General features: G+C 42.5%; 1 protein-coding gene and 1 long non-coding RNA gene across 2 annotated transcripts in view; one reads left to right on the top strand and one right to left on the bottom strand.

The window, feature by feature from the left end:
• The window catches only part of LOC146662539 (uncharacterized), a 29,801-nt gene extending 25,217 nt beyond the window's left edge, over window positions 1-4,584 (top strand). The window contains exons 2-3 of the long non-coding RNA XR_014913396.1: window positions 2,201-3,848; window positions 4,072-4,584. This is a non-coding gene — a long non-coding RNA (uncharacterized LOC146662539). The remainder of the gene's footprint in view (window positions 1-2,200; window positions 3,849-4,071) is intronic.
• A 26-nt stretch (window positions 4,585-4,610) lies between these two features.
• On the bottom strand, window positions 4,611-6,731 carry LOC146662538 (uncharacterized). Its single transcript, XM_085419230.1, has one exon. The coding sequence runs from the start codon at window positions 6,588-6,590 to the stop codon at window positions 4,824-4,826; it is 1,767 nt and encodes a 588-aa protein (XP_085275356.1). The 5' UTR covers window positions 6,591-6,731; the 3' UTR covers window positions 4,611-4,823.
• Between the last annotated feature and the right edge of the window lie 5,191 nt (window positions 6,732-11,922).

The following is an 11,922-nucleotide window of genomic DNA, read 5'->3' as shown; positions in this document are numbered from 1 at the left end:
TTGGACCCAAGTTTCCAGGAAAAGTGATTTGTTTTGAAATAAAATATCTCTGTTGTTCCAGATGAGTTATATGTGTGGTGAGAAGTTGTGTTTATAAATGAGGGTCCACGCTAAGAGGACCTGCTTATGGTTTTTCCATATAAAATTAAAGAGCATGCGGTCGATGTCTTTACTAATTTTCACGACAGCGTGTACCAGTTCCCACGAATATCCAACAACCTCGCACAGCCATTGAAGTGGAGTGGACCAACATTCCACAGGCCACAATTGACAATCTGATAGACTCCATGCGACGATGTGTTGCACTGCATGAGGCAAATGGTGGTCACACCAGATACTGACCGGTTCTGGGTCCCCAGACCCCCAATAGCGCAAAAAACTGCACATTCCAGGGTGGCCTTTTGTTGTGGGCAGTCTGAGGTACACCTGTGCACTACTCATGATGTCAGATCAGCATCCTGATGTGGCACACCTGTGAGGTGGGATGGATTATCTCAATATAGCAGATGTGCCCACTACCACACATTTGGACTGATTTGTGACCACTGTTTGGGAGGGATGGTTATATTGTGTATCTGGAATGAATTTTAGGTCTCTACGTCCATCCCATGGGGAATGGGAGCAGTAACAAAGGTGTTGCGTTTATATTTTTGTTGAGTGTAGATCCAAAACCAGTCTAATGTTATTAGAAATGTGTCTGTTTCTCATAAAGCCTGATTGTGTCTCATTGATAATTGTATCCAAGACCTCTTTAATTCTGTTAGCAAGTACTAAAACCATAATCTCATAGTCATTATTGAGCAGACAGACGGGTCTCCAATTATCAATAAGAAGTAAGTCTTTGTTTGGCTTTGGAATAAGTGTTATGAGACCCTGAGTAAGAGTAGGAGGGAGGGTGTTATTCTCTATACTTTCTATGAAAACCTGCAGTAAGAACGGAGCCAGGAGATTAGAAAATGATGTATAAAACTCTGCAGTTAAACCATCTGTGCCAGGAGATTTGTTGGCCTTAAGTGCAGAAATAGAATTACAAACTTCCTCCACAGTCAGAGGGCTGTCACAGAGACTTCTATCTTCCACAACAATAGTTTTTAGGTTTTTAATATTATTGAGAAACAGTGTTGAGACATCCTCATTATAGTTTGAGTTGTACAGTTTAGTATAGAATTTGGCACAGAAATGTGAAATTTCTCTAGGATTGTCAAAGACAGTGCCATTAATATTTAGTTGATTTTGGATCTGTATTTTTCAAGCCTGAAAAAGCAGAATTTTGTTCTCCCTCCTCCAGCCACCTCTTCCTGGATCTTACAAAAGCACCCTCAGCCTTGCATCGACAAACTGTTGCATATGATTTTAAAATTGTCAATTAATATTTGCATTTAAAATTATGAAATGTGATTCATTAAACATGTTTGTGGTGGTTACAGTAAAATATATAACTTTTTCTACTCGGATTTTATGTTTTTGTCTGATTTTAGATCAATTGTGTTAGTACAGTATGTCAAAATGAGAACATGACTGTAAATTCAGACATGTGAGGTTGTGCTGAAAAGAATGATGCCAAACAAGGCAAAGTAAATCGTTTGTAAAGGTGAAATATGGAGGTAAAATCAAAAGTAGTTAAAAATGGCCAATTATCCCCTGGAGCCCAGAGGGTTAAACGTTTTTTTAAAGTAACGCTATAGTTAGTTTTCAAGTAATTCATTACTTTCAGAATCTTGTAACTCAGTTACTAACTAAGTGACTTATTTGAAGAAGTATCTAGTAACTATAATTAATTACTTTTTCAAAATAACTTGCCAACACTGTTTATAAGGAAGTGAGTCATTCGCAGGATGTGTGGAGTGTTCTGATGGTGAGAGATAGCAAACCACAGATCGTTCTATTGAGAGATATGGAGCCAGAGAGGCAGAGGAGAGGTTCTGTCGTGTGGGAGTATTTTCAGTAGATTTTGGTCAGTTTTGGTTGGGTTTGCCAGTTTTGTGTTCTTGTTATTTGTTTTTTTGTGTTTATTTTATCTAAAAATGTAAAAACCTTAAATTGTCAAAAATCTGCTTTTCATAATATAAATATCATGATATAACTTTAGAAAGACTTCCATTTGACTCTTTACATTTAATGTAATAAAAAAATATTTTTAAAGTAATCTCAAATGTTATTCTACAAATGTGCAGCAACTTAATGTGTTTATTCTTTTTAGCTTTTAGTCTGTGAAACCCAGGACGACCAGATACCTGCATCTCTACCAGTTTCTGTGCACTCCAGCCTTCTTTTTACAGCACAGTGTTAACTTTATGACCTTTCACAGCACCTCTGGAATCTGGATGGCCGACACCTGACAATCAGGATGAACCGTGTGTTTGGCTGATGTTTGTTTTTCTTTAAGAGTGTTTGTAAAGCACAGCACAGACAGACATGCAAATCGATCAAACTTTTCTACAAAACGTTATACCAGTCCGGGTCAGGAAGGGCGATATAGCACGGACCCGTCAGATGACTACGCCGGATGGAAACATAACCGGAAGCGTCCCAGGGACTTTCCCTTTGACCTTCATCCTGGAACCGACCTTTGACACTTGGATGTTGGCTTAATTTTTACCCAAAGAGAAGTTTGACCCTAACAAAAAAACACGATACTGTGATACTTTGATGTTTTTTTCAAATAATTTGGAGCAAGATTTATGTGACTGTTCATCTAAAATCCAGCAGAGAGTGAAAATACAAGAGCTGCTGCAATCCTCTGCATTAATGATCTCTGTTTCTCTCTTTCTGTGTGTGCATGTGTGTGTGTGCATGTGTGTGCGTGCGTGCGTGCGTGTGTGTGTGTGTGCGTGTGTGCTCACAGAGGGGAGGTCACAACAGGAGTTCCCTGAGTTGACACGTATGAAGCATAAAGTCAGTTTGGAGCAGTTGGTAAACACAGAAGTACATCCAATCTTGACTAAATTTCTTGTTTATCTACTTCATGCACATTGCACGCACAAGAATCCAAATCTCTGTATCACAATGATTTCATTAAAGCCTTATTATTTTATGGGGGCAATATCACATATTACCGTAGATCATTAATAGGGAACAAAAAAGAAGGATCACATCGGCAATGTTGCTGCGAGACAGAAGTCTTGACACGTACTTATAACTTAAACCACAAAAAACTCAGTTACAGCTGGTAAGATTTGTGGTATAAACCAGACTATCACAGTCTGCATCTTTACAGGGTTGTTTTCTGCTTTTGTTCACTCCTAGTGTGATTAAAAAACAACAAACACAGAGCCCACTAACTATTAGCCGCTTTCCCCCCTAAACAGTCAGTTGACTGAGAGAAATGCAATCCATTATTGTGAACGCTGAAGGAGATGTGCTCCAAGGTCAAACTTATATTTCCTTAACTTACATCCTATGTTCTGTTTAATTCCGGCATCCCTTCATGGCTTGATGGAAAAAATTGGTTAAACCATTGCTCAACTTATGTCTGAATGATGGCAGATAATTCTGATGAAACTGACCCCGTAAGAACTTTGCAGCTGAGTCGAGGGCTCGTGGAAATAAGGTCAGGAAGTGTCCGGCGTGACTGCGCGTGCGGGCGTCTGACAGACACACTAGTGCAACTCAGAGTGTGAGCAGCAACTCCTGTATACTAAACATAAGAAAAGTAATTTGTAGTGCTTCTCTTTTTTTAAACCGAGATTCCAGGGATCATGCTTATATGGTTTTCTTTTATTCAAAAACAGGTTAGTTTAGCGATCGTGTAACTGTGTCCTTGACCTTTTTACCGGCTTGAGAAGTTGGTTCCCTGGTGCAGATATCTGGGATGGTTCAAACGCCGAGTCTCCAAATGCAAACAAAAGGTTATTTTACACGTTATTTCTTAAATGTGTATAAATGGGATGATGACGATAAAAGTAATAAACAATAAATGTAAATCTGTTTTTTTAACTTTGCAGACTCATTTACCCACTCCAGTGACAGCGATAAAAAAAAAGATCATGACTTTAAAGAGATTATGAACAAAATGCATTACATTTTGTTTTTTGCTACATTAACAACTTTTCCAACTCTGATTCTCTGCAGGACCAACACGGACACCAGTTTAGACTGAAATCCAGTTCCGACGGCACACGCAACATGTTCAAGCTTGCACGGAGGCATCTTTCTTTCAGCTTAACGAGTGAACCGTCAGCTCGTTCAAACACACGTTAAAGTCCGTTTGGCTCGACACCACCAAACAGAGGCAGCAATATAACATAGCTAACATTAACAGTGCAGTGAATCCTGCTTGTGCCGTGATATTCAGGACTGCAAACCGAGCAGCATCACTGACTTTCAGCTTGTTGTGTTTGTGGATATATGACTGACTTTAATTATCCACAAAATCATCACATTCTCTGTAAGATTAAGGTCGACTATTGAACAGCGAATATTTTAAAGGCTTTAAAACCAAGTTAGTACAAACATCACTAATGTCACATAACTTTGCCGACATGTGGCCAACAGTAATGCTTTAATGTTCTTCATTATTAAACATTTGCACATAAATAAGTGACATAGTATTCAGTAAGGCGAGTTTATTTATATAGCACAATTCAACAACAAGGTCATTCAAAGTGCTTTACAGAGACATTAAAAAACAAAAATAAAAAGCATGATTTAAAATTGATTAAAAAGAATTTAAGCTTAAAAGTGTGGATTTGGTGCTTTATTCTATAAAGACACATCTCCTGGATGCACTGGTACGCATCTTCAGTGATGTATCCTAGGGTCATCAGGTGTTTCGGGTCTCACAACATCATACACCCTCGCCCAGGCGACCCAGCCGGGGGTGATCAGGCCCCGACTTGCGTACCAGTAGCTACCCACGGATCAGCCCTCTTAATCCACAGCCACCTTGTGGCTTTCTCTGCCACTTCACTCACAGCCTGGATGGCCCTCTTCTTGGCTGCCCCAGCCACGCCCAGCCGGCCTAGGACTTTGCAGAGTGATCGTCCTGCAAAGCCCCTACAACCCACTTCTATGGGCTCATAGAAAGTCTTCCAGCCCCTTCCCCTGCACTCTTGCACTAGTTCCTGGTACTTTCCTCGTTTCCTTTCATTAGCCTCCTCAATCCGCTCTTCCCAGGGCACTGTGAGTTCCAGCATGATCAGCTGTTTTGAGGCCTCAGAAATAATTATCAAGTCTGGCCGGAGTGATGTTTTTGCAATGTTCTGAGGGAACTTTAGTTGTTTACCCAGGTCAGCCTGTAGCTGCCAATCAGAGGCTGTGTTGAGAAGGCCAGTTGTCAAATGTGGGCGCACCTGGGGTTTCTCTCCAGCCTTAATAAAAGAGATTGCCTTCCTCGGAGCATGATGATGCTTGCTGGTGCTGATTGCTGAGGCAATCTTTTCAGCAACTACTCTGAGCACCTGGTCGTGCCGCCAACGATACCGACCATCGGCCAGGGCCCTTGGGCAGCTGCTAAGGAGGTGTTCTAGGGTCCCTCTTCCAGAGCACAGGGGACAGGCAGGTGTCTCGCGCTTTCCCCACAGATGGAGGTTTGCTGGGCTTGGCAGAGTGTCGTATACTGCCTGCACTAGGAATCGGATCCGGTGGAAGTCTGCCTGCATGATGTTTGCCCAGGTGACCTTGCGCTGCAAGGTGCCCTCCCACCTTGTCCATGCTCCCTGCCGCTCAAGGCCTACAGCTCTGCTTACTCGCTCCTCCTCCACACCTGCTCGGACCTCTTCCTGGAGTAGCTGGTGTCTCTCCTTTCCCTGTGCCCTGCTGACCTGGGCCTTTGGGACGTACCCCAAGCCTGCTCCCCCTGTTGCTAAGACCCCCATTAGTGTTTTCTGCCTTAGGCGTGACTCCGCCACCTCAACTGCCTTCTCAGCCTTCCACTTTCTTCCTGTCCTTACCTCAATGCCTGCTGATGCCACCTTGCAGTCTTTAGAATCTCTGTACTGTAGGGCTTCTCGTGTGCGAGCCACCTTGAACTCTTCTGTGAGACCACTGAAGGGTAACTGCACGCTGTTGCTTGTCCCATACAAGGCAGCGCTGGTGAGACTGCGGGGAAGTCCCAGCCACTTACGAAGAAAGCCACTGATCTTTCTTTCAAGGGATTCCACAGTAGTTATTGGAACTGTATAGACAAGCAAGGGCCACAGGATTCGGGGCAGGATGGAATGCTGGTAGATCCAGGCTTTAAATCTTCCAGGCAAGCCGGACTTATCCACCTTAATAAGCCACGCTCCCAGCTCCTCATTTGCCTTCTGAATAGCAGTAGAGTCTTTCAGGCTGGAGTCAAAGAGTTTCCCCAAGCTCTTAACTGGTTGTTCCGTTATGGATGGAATAATGGTTCCTGAAATTGAGAACCGGAACTTGCCCGTCACCTTGCCCTTCTTCAGTACCATCGATCTTGACTTGGAAGGTTTAAAACTCATCCTTGCCCATGAGATGAGTCTCTCAAGACCTTGCAAGATCCACCTACACCCGGGAACTGATGATGTTGTAATGGTGAGGTCATCCATATAGGCTCTGATAGGGGGCTGACGAACACCTGACCTTGTTAACGGCCCTCTGCACTCCACCTCCGCAGCCTTTACCACCATGTTCATTGCCAGGGCAAAGAGCGTAACTGAGATGGTACAGCCTGTTATTATACCTTTTTGGAGTCGGTGCCAGTCTGAAGTAACTGCCCTAGAAGTGACCCTAAGCCTGAAATTGGCGTAATAGTCCAGGATTAGGTCCTTGATCTTGCTGGGGACATGGTGGAGGTGCAAAGCATGCTCAACCAGTTTGTGTGGGATCGACCCATACGCATTAGTTAGGTCCAGCCACAATACAGCTAGGTCGCCTCTCTTCTCATGTGCTTCTCTTATAAGGTGTGTAACTACACCTTATAAGAGGTGTAGTTCAAATGCAATTCAAATGCAATTCAAAATGTAATTCAAATGCAGCTGAGAACAGGTGAGTCTTCAACCTGGATTTAAATAAACTGAGTGTTTCAGCTGATCTGAGGTTTCTGGGAGTTTGTTCCAGATATATGGAGCATAAAATCTGAATGCAGCTTCTCCGTGTCTGGTTCTGACTCTGGGAACTGATAAAAAAAACGGATTCAGGTGACCTGAGGGATCTGGAAGGTTCATACTGGGTCAGGAGGTCACTGATGTATCTTGGTCCTAAACCATTCAGAGCTTTATAGACCAGCATCAGAACTTCAAAGTCTATCCTCTGACGGACAGGCAGCCAGAGTAAAGACCTCAGAGCTGGACTGGTGTGGTCCACTTGTTTGGTCTTAGTGAGGACTCGAGCAGCAGAGTTCTGAATGAGCTGCAGTTGTCTGACTGATTTTTTTAGGTAGACCTGTAAAGATGCTGTTACAATAATCAAGCCTACTAAAAATGAATGCATGGACTAGTTTTTCCAGGTCCTGTTGAGACATCATAACAGTACTTACTTTTAAACGTTTACACTTTGGCCGCTCCGCTTCCACCGTTTTTTTCGGCAAAATTATCCACACCCACCGCCGCGCTATGCAATCTGGGATATGTTGGGCCACGAAGTCTACACCGACACATCTTTAAAATTCAGGGAAATGAAGGAAACATTTGAGGGCCGCATTTCGAGCAGCCTTTGGGATACGGCCCAGGAGTGACATGTTTAGCCACATGTTCTCCTTAAGTTGCTGGCTGTCTGAGTGGTGTCCAAGAAACGATGTGGGCTTCATAGATAATTGGCAAATCTTCTGGAGGAAACCTGGTCTTGTTAGGAGAGACGGCATCCATCCCACTTTGGATGGAGCAGCTCTCATTTCTTGAAATATGGACACATTTATTAAACCCCCTAAAATATGACTATCCAGAGCTGGGACCAGGAAACAGAGTTGCAGTCTTACACGCCTCTCTGCAGCTTCTCTCCTCCTGAAACGACAGCTTCAACACATAATCTGTTATTAGACTATTAAATATTTCACTTTAATGTTGCAACTACGCACTCACTTCTGTCTTTAAACAAAATAATATTTTCCAGTTACAGAAATTATGAAATCCAAACTAAAGTGTTACTGTTGCTATATGCATTTAATATAAATAATCGATGATGGTGCTGACATGAAGGAAGAGAAAGTTACAGGTTGCATCCTTTGAGTTTGTCTCTGTGCCTTTGGGCGATTTTTATGACAGATGTTTCTGTTCAATTCTTAAATCAACTTTTCAAAAGACAAACACTATTTTAAAGCTTTTAAAGAGTAAAATATTAATGATAATTATAATAACAGTAATAAAAACAAAAGCTCTCAGATCCATCAAACCAAGCAGCAGAGAGAACAACAAGTGAAGATAAAACTTTAACCTTGTAGACTTCATTATGTTCCAGCTGCTCTACAGACGCTGTGACCTCGAACTTAAGCAGGTCGTAAAGTATGTGCAGCTCAATAACTTCATAATTACACAGGGTGTAATTATGAAGTTATGAATTATGAAGAGCAAAGATATCCTCTAAATCAGCGTAGCACATGTGCAGCTGCTGGGATTCACTTAAGCATTCGGCTCGTCGCTGTTGCAGATTTTTCTCTCGCTGTTCTGGCTCACAGCGCTGCAAGCACAAAAATAAATATCCCCAAAGGTGTGAAAGGGAGCTAATTAGTAAGAGTATTGTTACTCTCCCCAGGAGTAGTCCAGCAGTAGAAATCAGTCCAATAACAAGGTGTGTAACATCTAGCAGGGTGACAGAAAAACCCAGGGTAACTTCTAAGGACCTCAACGTCTCTCTCACATTGCGTTTTTTAAACATGTTTCCATCTGTCACTTCAGTCTTTACTCTGAAATACAGGAAGAGAAATCATGGCTGAAACAACTTCTCATGAAACCAGGGGTGTGGTCCAACAGTCAGTTTTGGTGAGGAACAGGGGCGTCACTAGGTTTTAAGGACAGGGGGGGCTTAACCCCCAAGAGATGTACACGACATGAACGAACGTAGTGAATGAGCACAAAATTTCACAAACAGAAAACAAAGACTGAGAAATTGTTTTCCTACTTTTTTGGACAGATTAAACATCCTAGGCCACCAATAGATCTATTGTTTTATTTCAGTCTGCTTTATAATACAGTACAACAAAAAAACAGAGGAAATGTGTTTGCCGCATCAATAACAAGAAAAAAAACTGAAAATAAAAAAGTACATTTTTCTGGCTGCAATCACCAGTTACTTGGTGGGTGGAAGCATCAAAGAATGACGTCTGTTTTTAAGAGTGGCAAATCGGTCAATCACTCTGTTGTGACTCAGATGCTGAATCGTGTCTTTTTCAATAGACATGACTGCAAGACTGTGAAGTCTTTTCTGACCCATTGTTTGACGCAGCCAGGAGTGCAGCCGACGCAGTGCACTAAAGGACCGTTTGCACGAGCAGCTGCTGACAGGCACTGTTAGGGCAACTTGGATGGTTGCCTTCAGAGAGGGAAACATGTCTGAATCAAGGAGGTTGTACACAGACAACATATTTTTGGGTGGACATCCAGCCTCTGTTTTCCGGGTAAGAAAGTTTCTGGCCACCAGAACCTCCTCTTTTTTCAGGTCAAGTCTGTAGTGCTTTGCAAGTTCATTCAAGTGTGGTTCACTCAAGAAGTTCTCAGATTCAGGACTACATGCCTGGACACCTTTTAGCAGCCCTGCATCTACACTGCAAAATCTTTGATCAAGCTCGCCAACCATCCGATCCACACAAGGGAAAAGTAACTCTCTTTTCAATGTGTCTGAGTTGTTCAATTCAGTGCGTGAACCCACAGTTGCCTCCAGGACAAAATCCTCCATTTTCCTCTGTTTGTGCCTTGTCTTGGCACCTGGTTCAGGGATACTGTGGGTGTTACACAGGGCCTTGGTTTTCTCATACAGCTCTGTAGCAAATGCATCTGAGTGTTTGCCCTTAAGTGTGTCACACACAGCTTGTTTGCAGATAAAAGCTTCTGCCAGGTCTAAAGTCTCTTTCTGCAGGAATTTGTGGAGTCCTTCGGTTACAGACAGAATCGACTAAAACATCAGTAGTGCATAGACTGCTGAGAACTTGTAGAGCTTTGCTCTGAGACCAACAGCTATGGGGGATCCAATTGCAGATAGGCACTCCAAAATGGCAGGCAATGTCTCAAGAACTGCACTGATTGATCGCAACTGACATGCCCAGCGAGTGTTTGAAAGTTGCACAAGCTCAGTTTTTGTCAATCCAAGCTTTGCCTGAGTCTCCATGAACTTATGATGATTGACTAGGGAGGTGCTGAAGAAAGAATACACACACTCCAACAAGCTGAAAAGCTCCACAGCCTCTGGGACAGCCTTGCAAGTATTGCACAAAACCAGGTTGAGTTGATGAGCATAACAATGCACATAGATAGCCTCAGGATGGAGCCTTCTAAAATGTGCTTGTACACCTCCAATCATGTCATTCTGGGATGTTGGTGAGATATACTGTGCATTTGATGGGGGATTATGTTTTTGAAGAAAAGCATCAAACTCCTTCAAAAGCTCCATGCACGCAAGAAAATTCCCTCTGTTTGGGCTGTCTTCACCTTCATCATGGCCACGAAAAGGGAGTCCCTGTCTCCCTAACATAGAGGTGACTGCAACAATTCGTCTGAGATACTCTCTTCTTTCGACTATCTCACTCACATTTGCAGTTGCTATCACCTGTGCAACGTTTCCCTGTTTGCTAGTTCCCTGGTAGCTTTTCCATGTAACAACACTGTCCTTATGTGTTTGTGCCATCTCATGCTTGCCAAAGATGACTAAAGCTTTCTTCCAGTTCTTGCAACCGCTACTGACCAAACTATCATGTTTGATGTTTTTGCCAAACACTCTACATGGGAAGCAGAAAGCTGCATTCTGGTTGACTGAATATTCTAACCAGTTGTGCTTTTCAAACCAGCTGTGGTTAAATGCCCGCTTCTGTGTACCAAAAGTATCAGCTGGATAGCTCTTCAGCTTCACCTGTCTGGGCCTTGTGTCTTTGTCACCTAAATCAAACCCTGTAGTAGAATGAGTTGCTGCAGCTGCTTCATCATTTTCCCTCTCTTGGCCTGTTTGCTCTCCTCTCTCTGTAATAACTTGATCTTCCTCTGCCTCTCGATCCATTTGCTGCAGCTCCTCTGTCTCTCCTTGCTCTCTCTGACTTGAACTTGCCTGTTGACCTTTTTCTCCCTCAGCCTCCCCTTCTGCCTCACCCTTCAAGATACATTAAAACATACTGAATTGTAATGTAAATTGCTAATATCATGACTTCTGTTGCTTCCAAATATTTTGAAGTTACAAACATTATATTTTGAGCACGCATGTGACTAAAATGGTTGCAATTTAAAGCCCTGAAAAATATTACTAAATTACTTGAATTGAAGTAATATTAAAATAGAACTCTCAAAAATATGTGAGTCAGGCTAATTTGACTTATATATATCTCTCTCTCTTTGCTCTCTCCACTTTCTAACCTTGACTCTCCTAAATAAAAGCTCAAGTTAAACAGGTCTTATATGTTGTACCGTGACTGAAATGTTTCATATTTCATATCCATATTGAGTCCCATAAAATTCTAATCAGACTGTCTGCATCACAAATGACTCCATCCTTTGACTCACCTCTCCAGCAGACGTCTCTCCCCTCTGCCTCTCTGTGCTCCTCTGCCCTGACTCCTACAGGTTAATGGGGATGGAGTGATTATTATTATTTCCACTGATGATAACCATACCACAGCTCGATTTTTCAGAGCTAAAACGAGTGACAGAAATTAACATTATGCTAAGAATTTAACTTAGTGCGCTAGCCAGGTTTTTATTTATCAAAATGGGGAGCACCTGGTTCATTATTTACATGGGACTCTCTGCTGTTAGCTGGAGCTAACTAATTGTTACTACCAGCCAGTGATGAAGACTTACTTTCTTGAAAAACTTGCGTATATCCATGATTTCT

This window comes from Rhamphochromis longiceps, linkage group LG9 (assembly GCF_057381845.1).
Source record: "Rhamphochromis longiceps isolate RC_006_pf linkage group LG9, R_longiceps_female_GT1.1, whole genome shotgun sequence".
Classification (NCBI taxonomy): domain Eukaryota; kingdom Metazoa; phylum Chordata; class Actinopteri; order Cichliformes; family Cichlidae; genus Rhamphochromis; species Rhamphochromis longiceps.
Note: the sequence above shows the minus strand (reverse complement) of the source record. Positions and strands in the feature narration are given on the sequence as shown.

Coding starts and splice junctions, on each gene's coding strand:
- LOC146662538 (XM_085419230.1), bottom strand. CDS start 6,590: ATGAACATGGTGGTAAAGGCTGCGGAGGTGGAGTGCAGAGGGCCGTTA.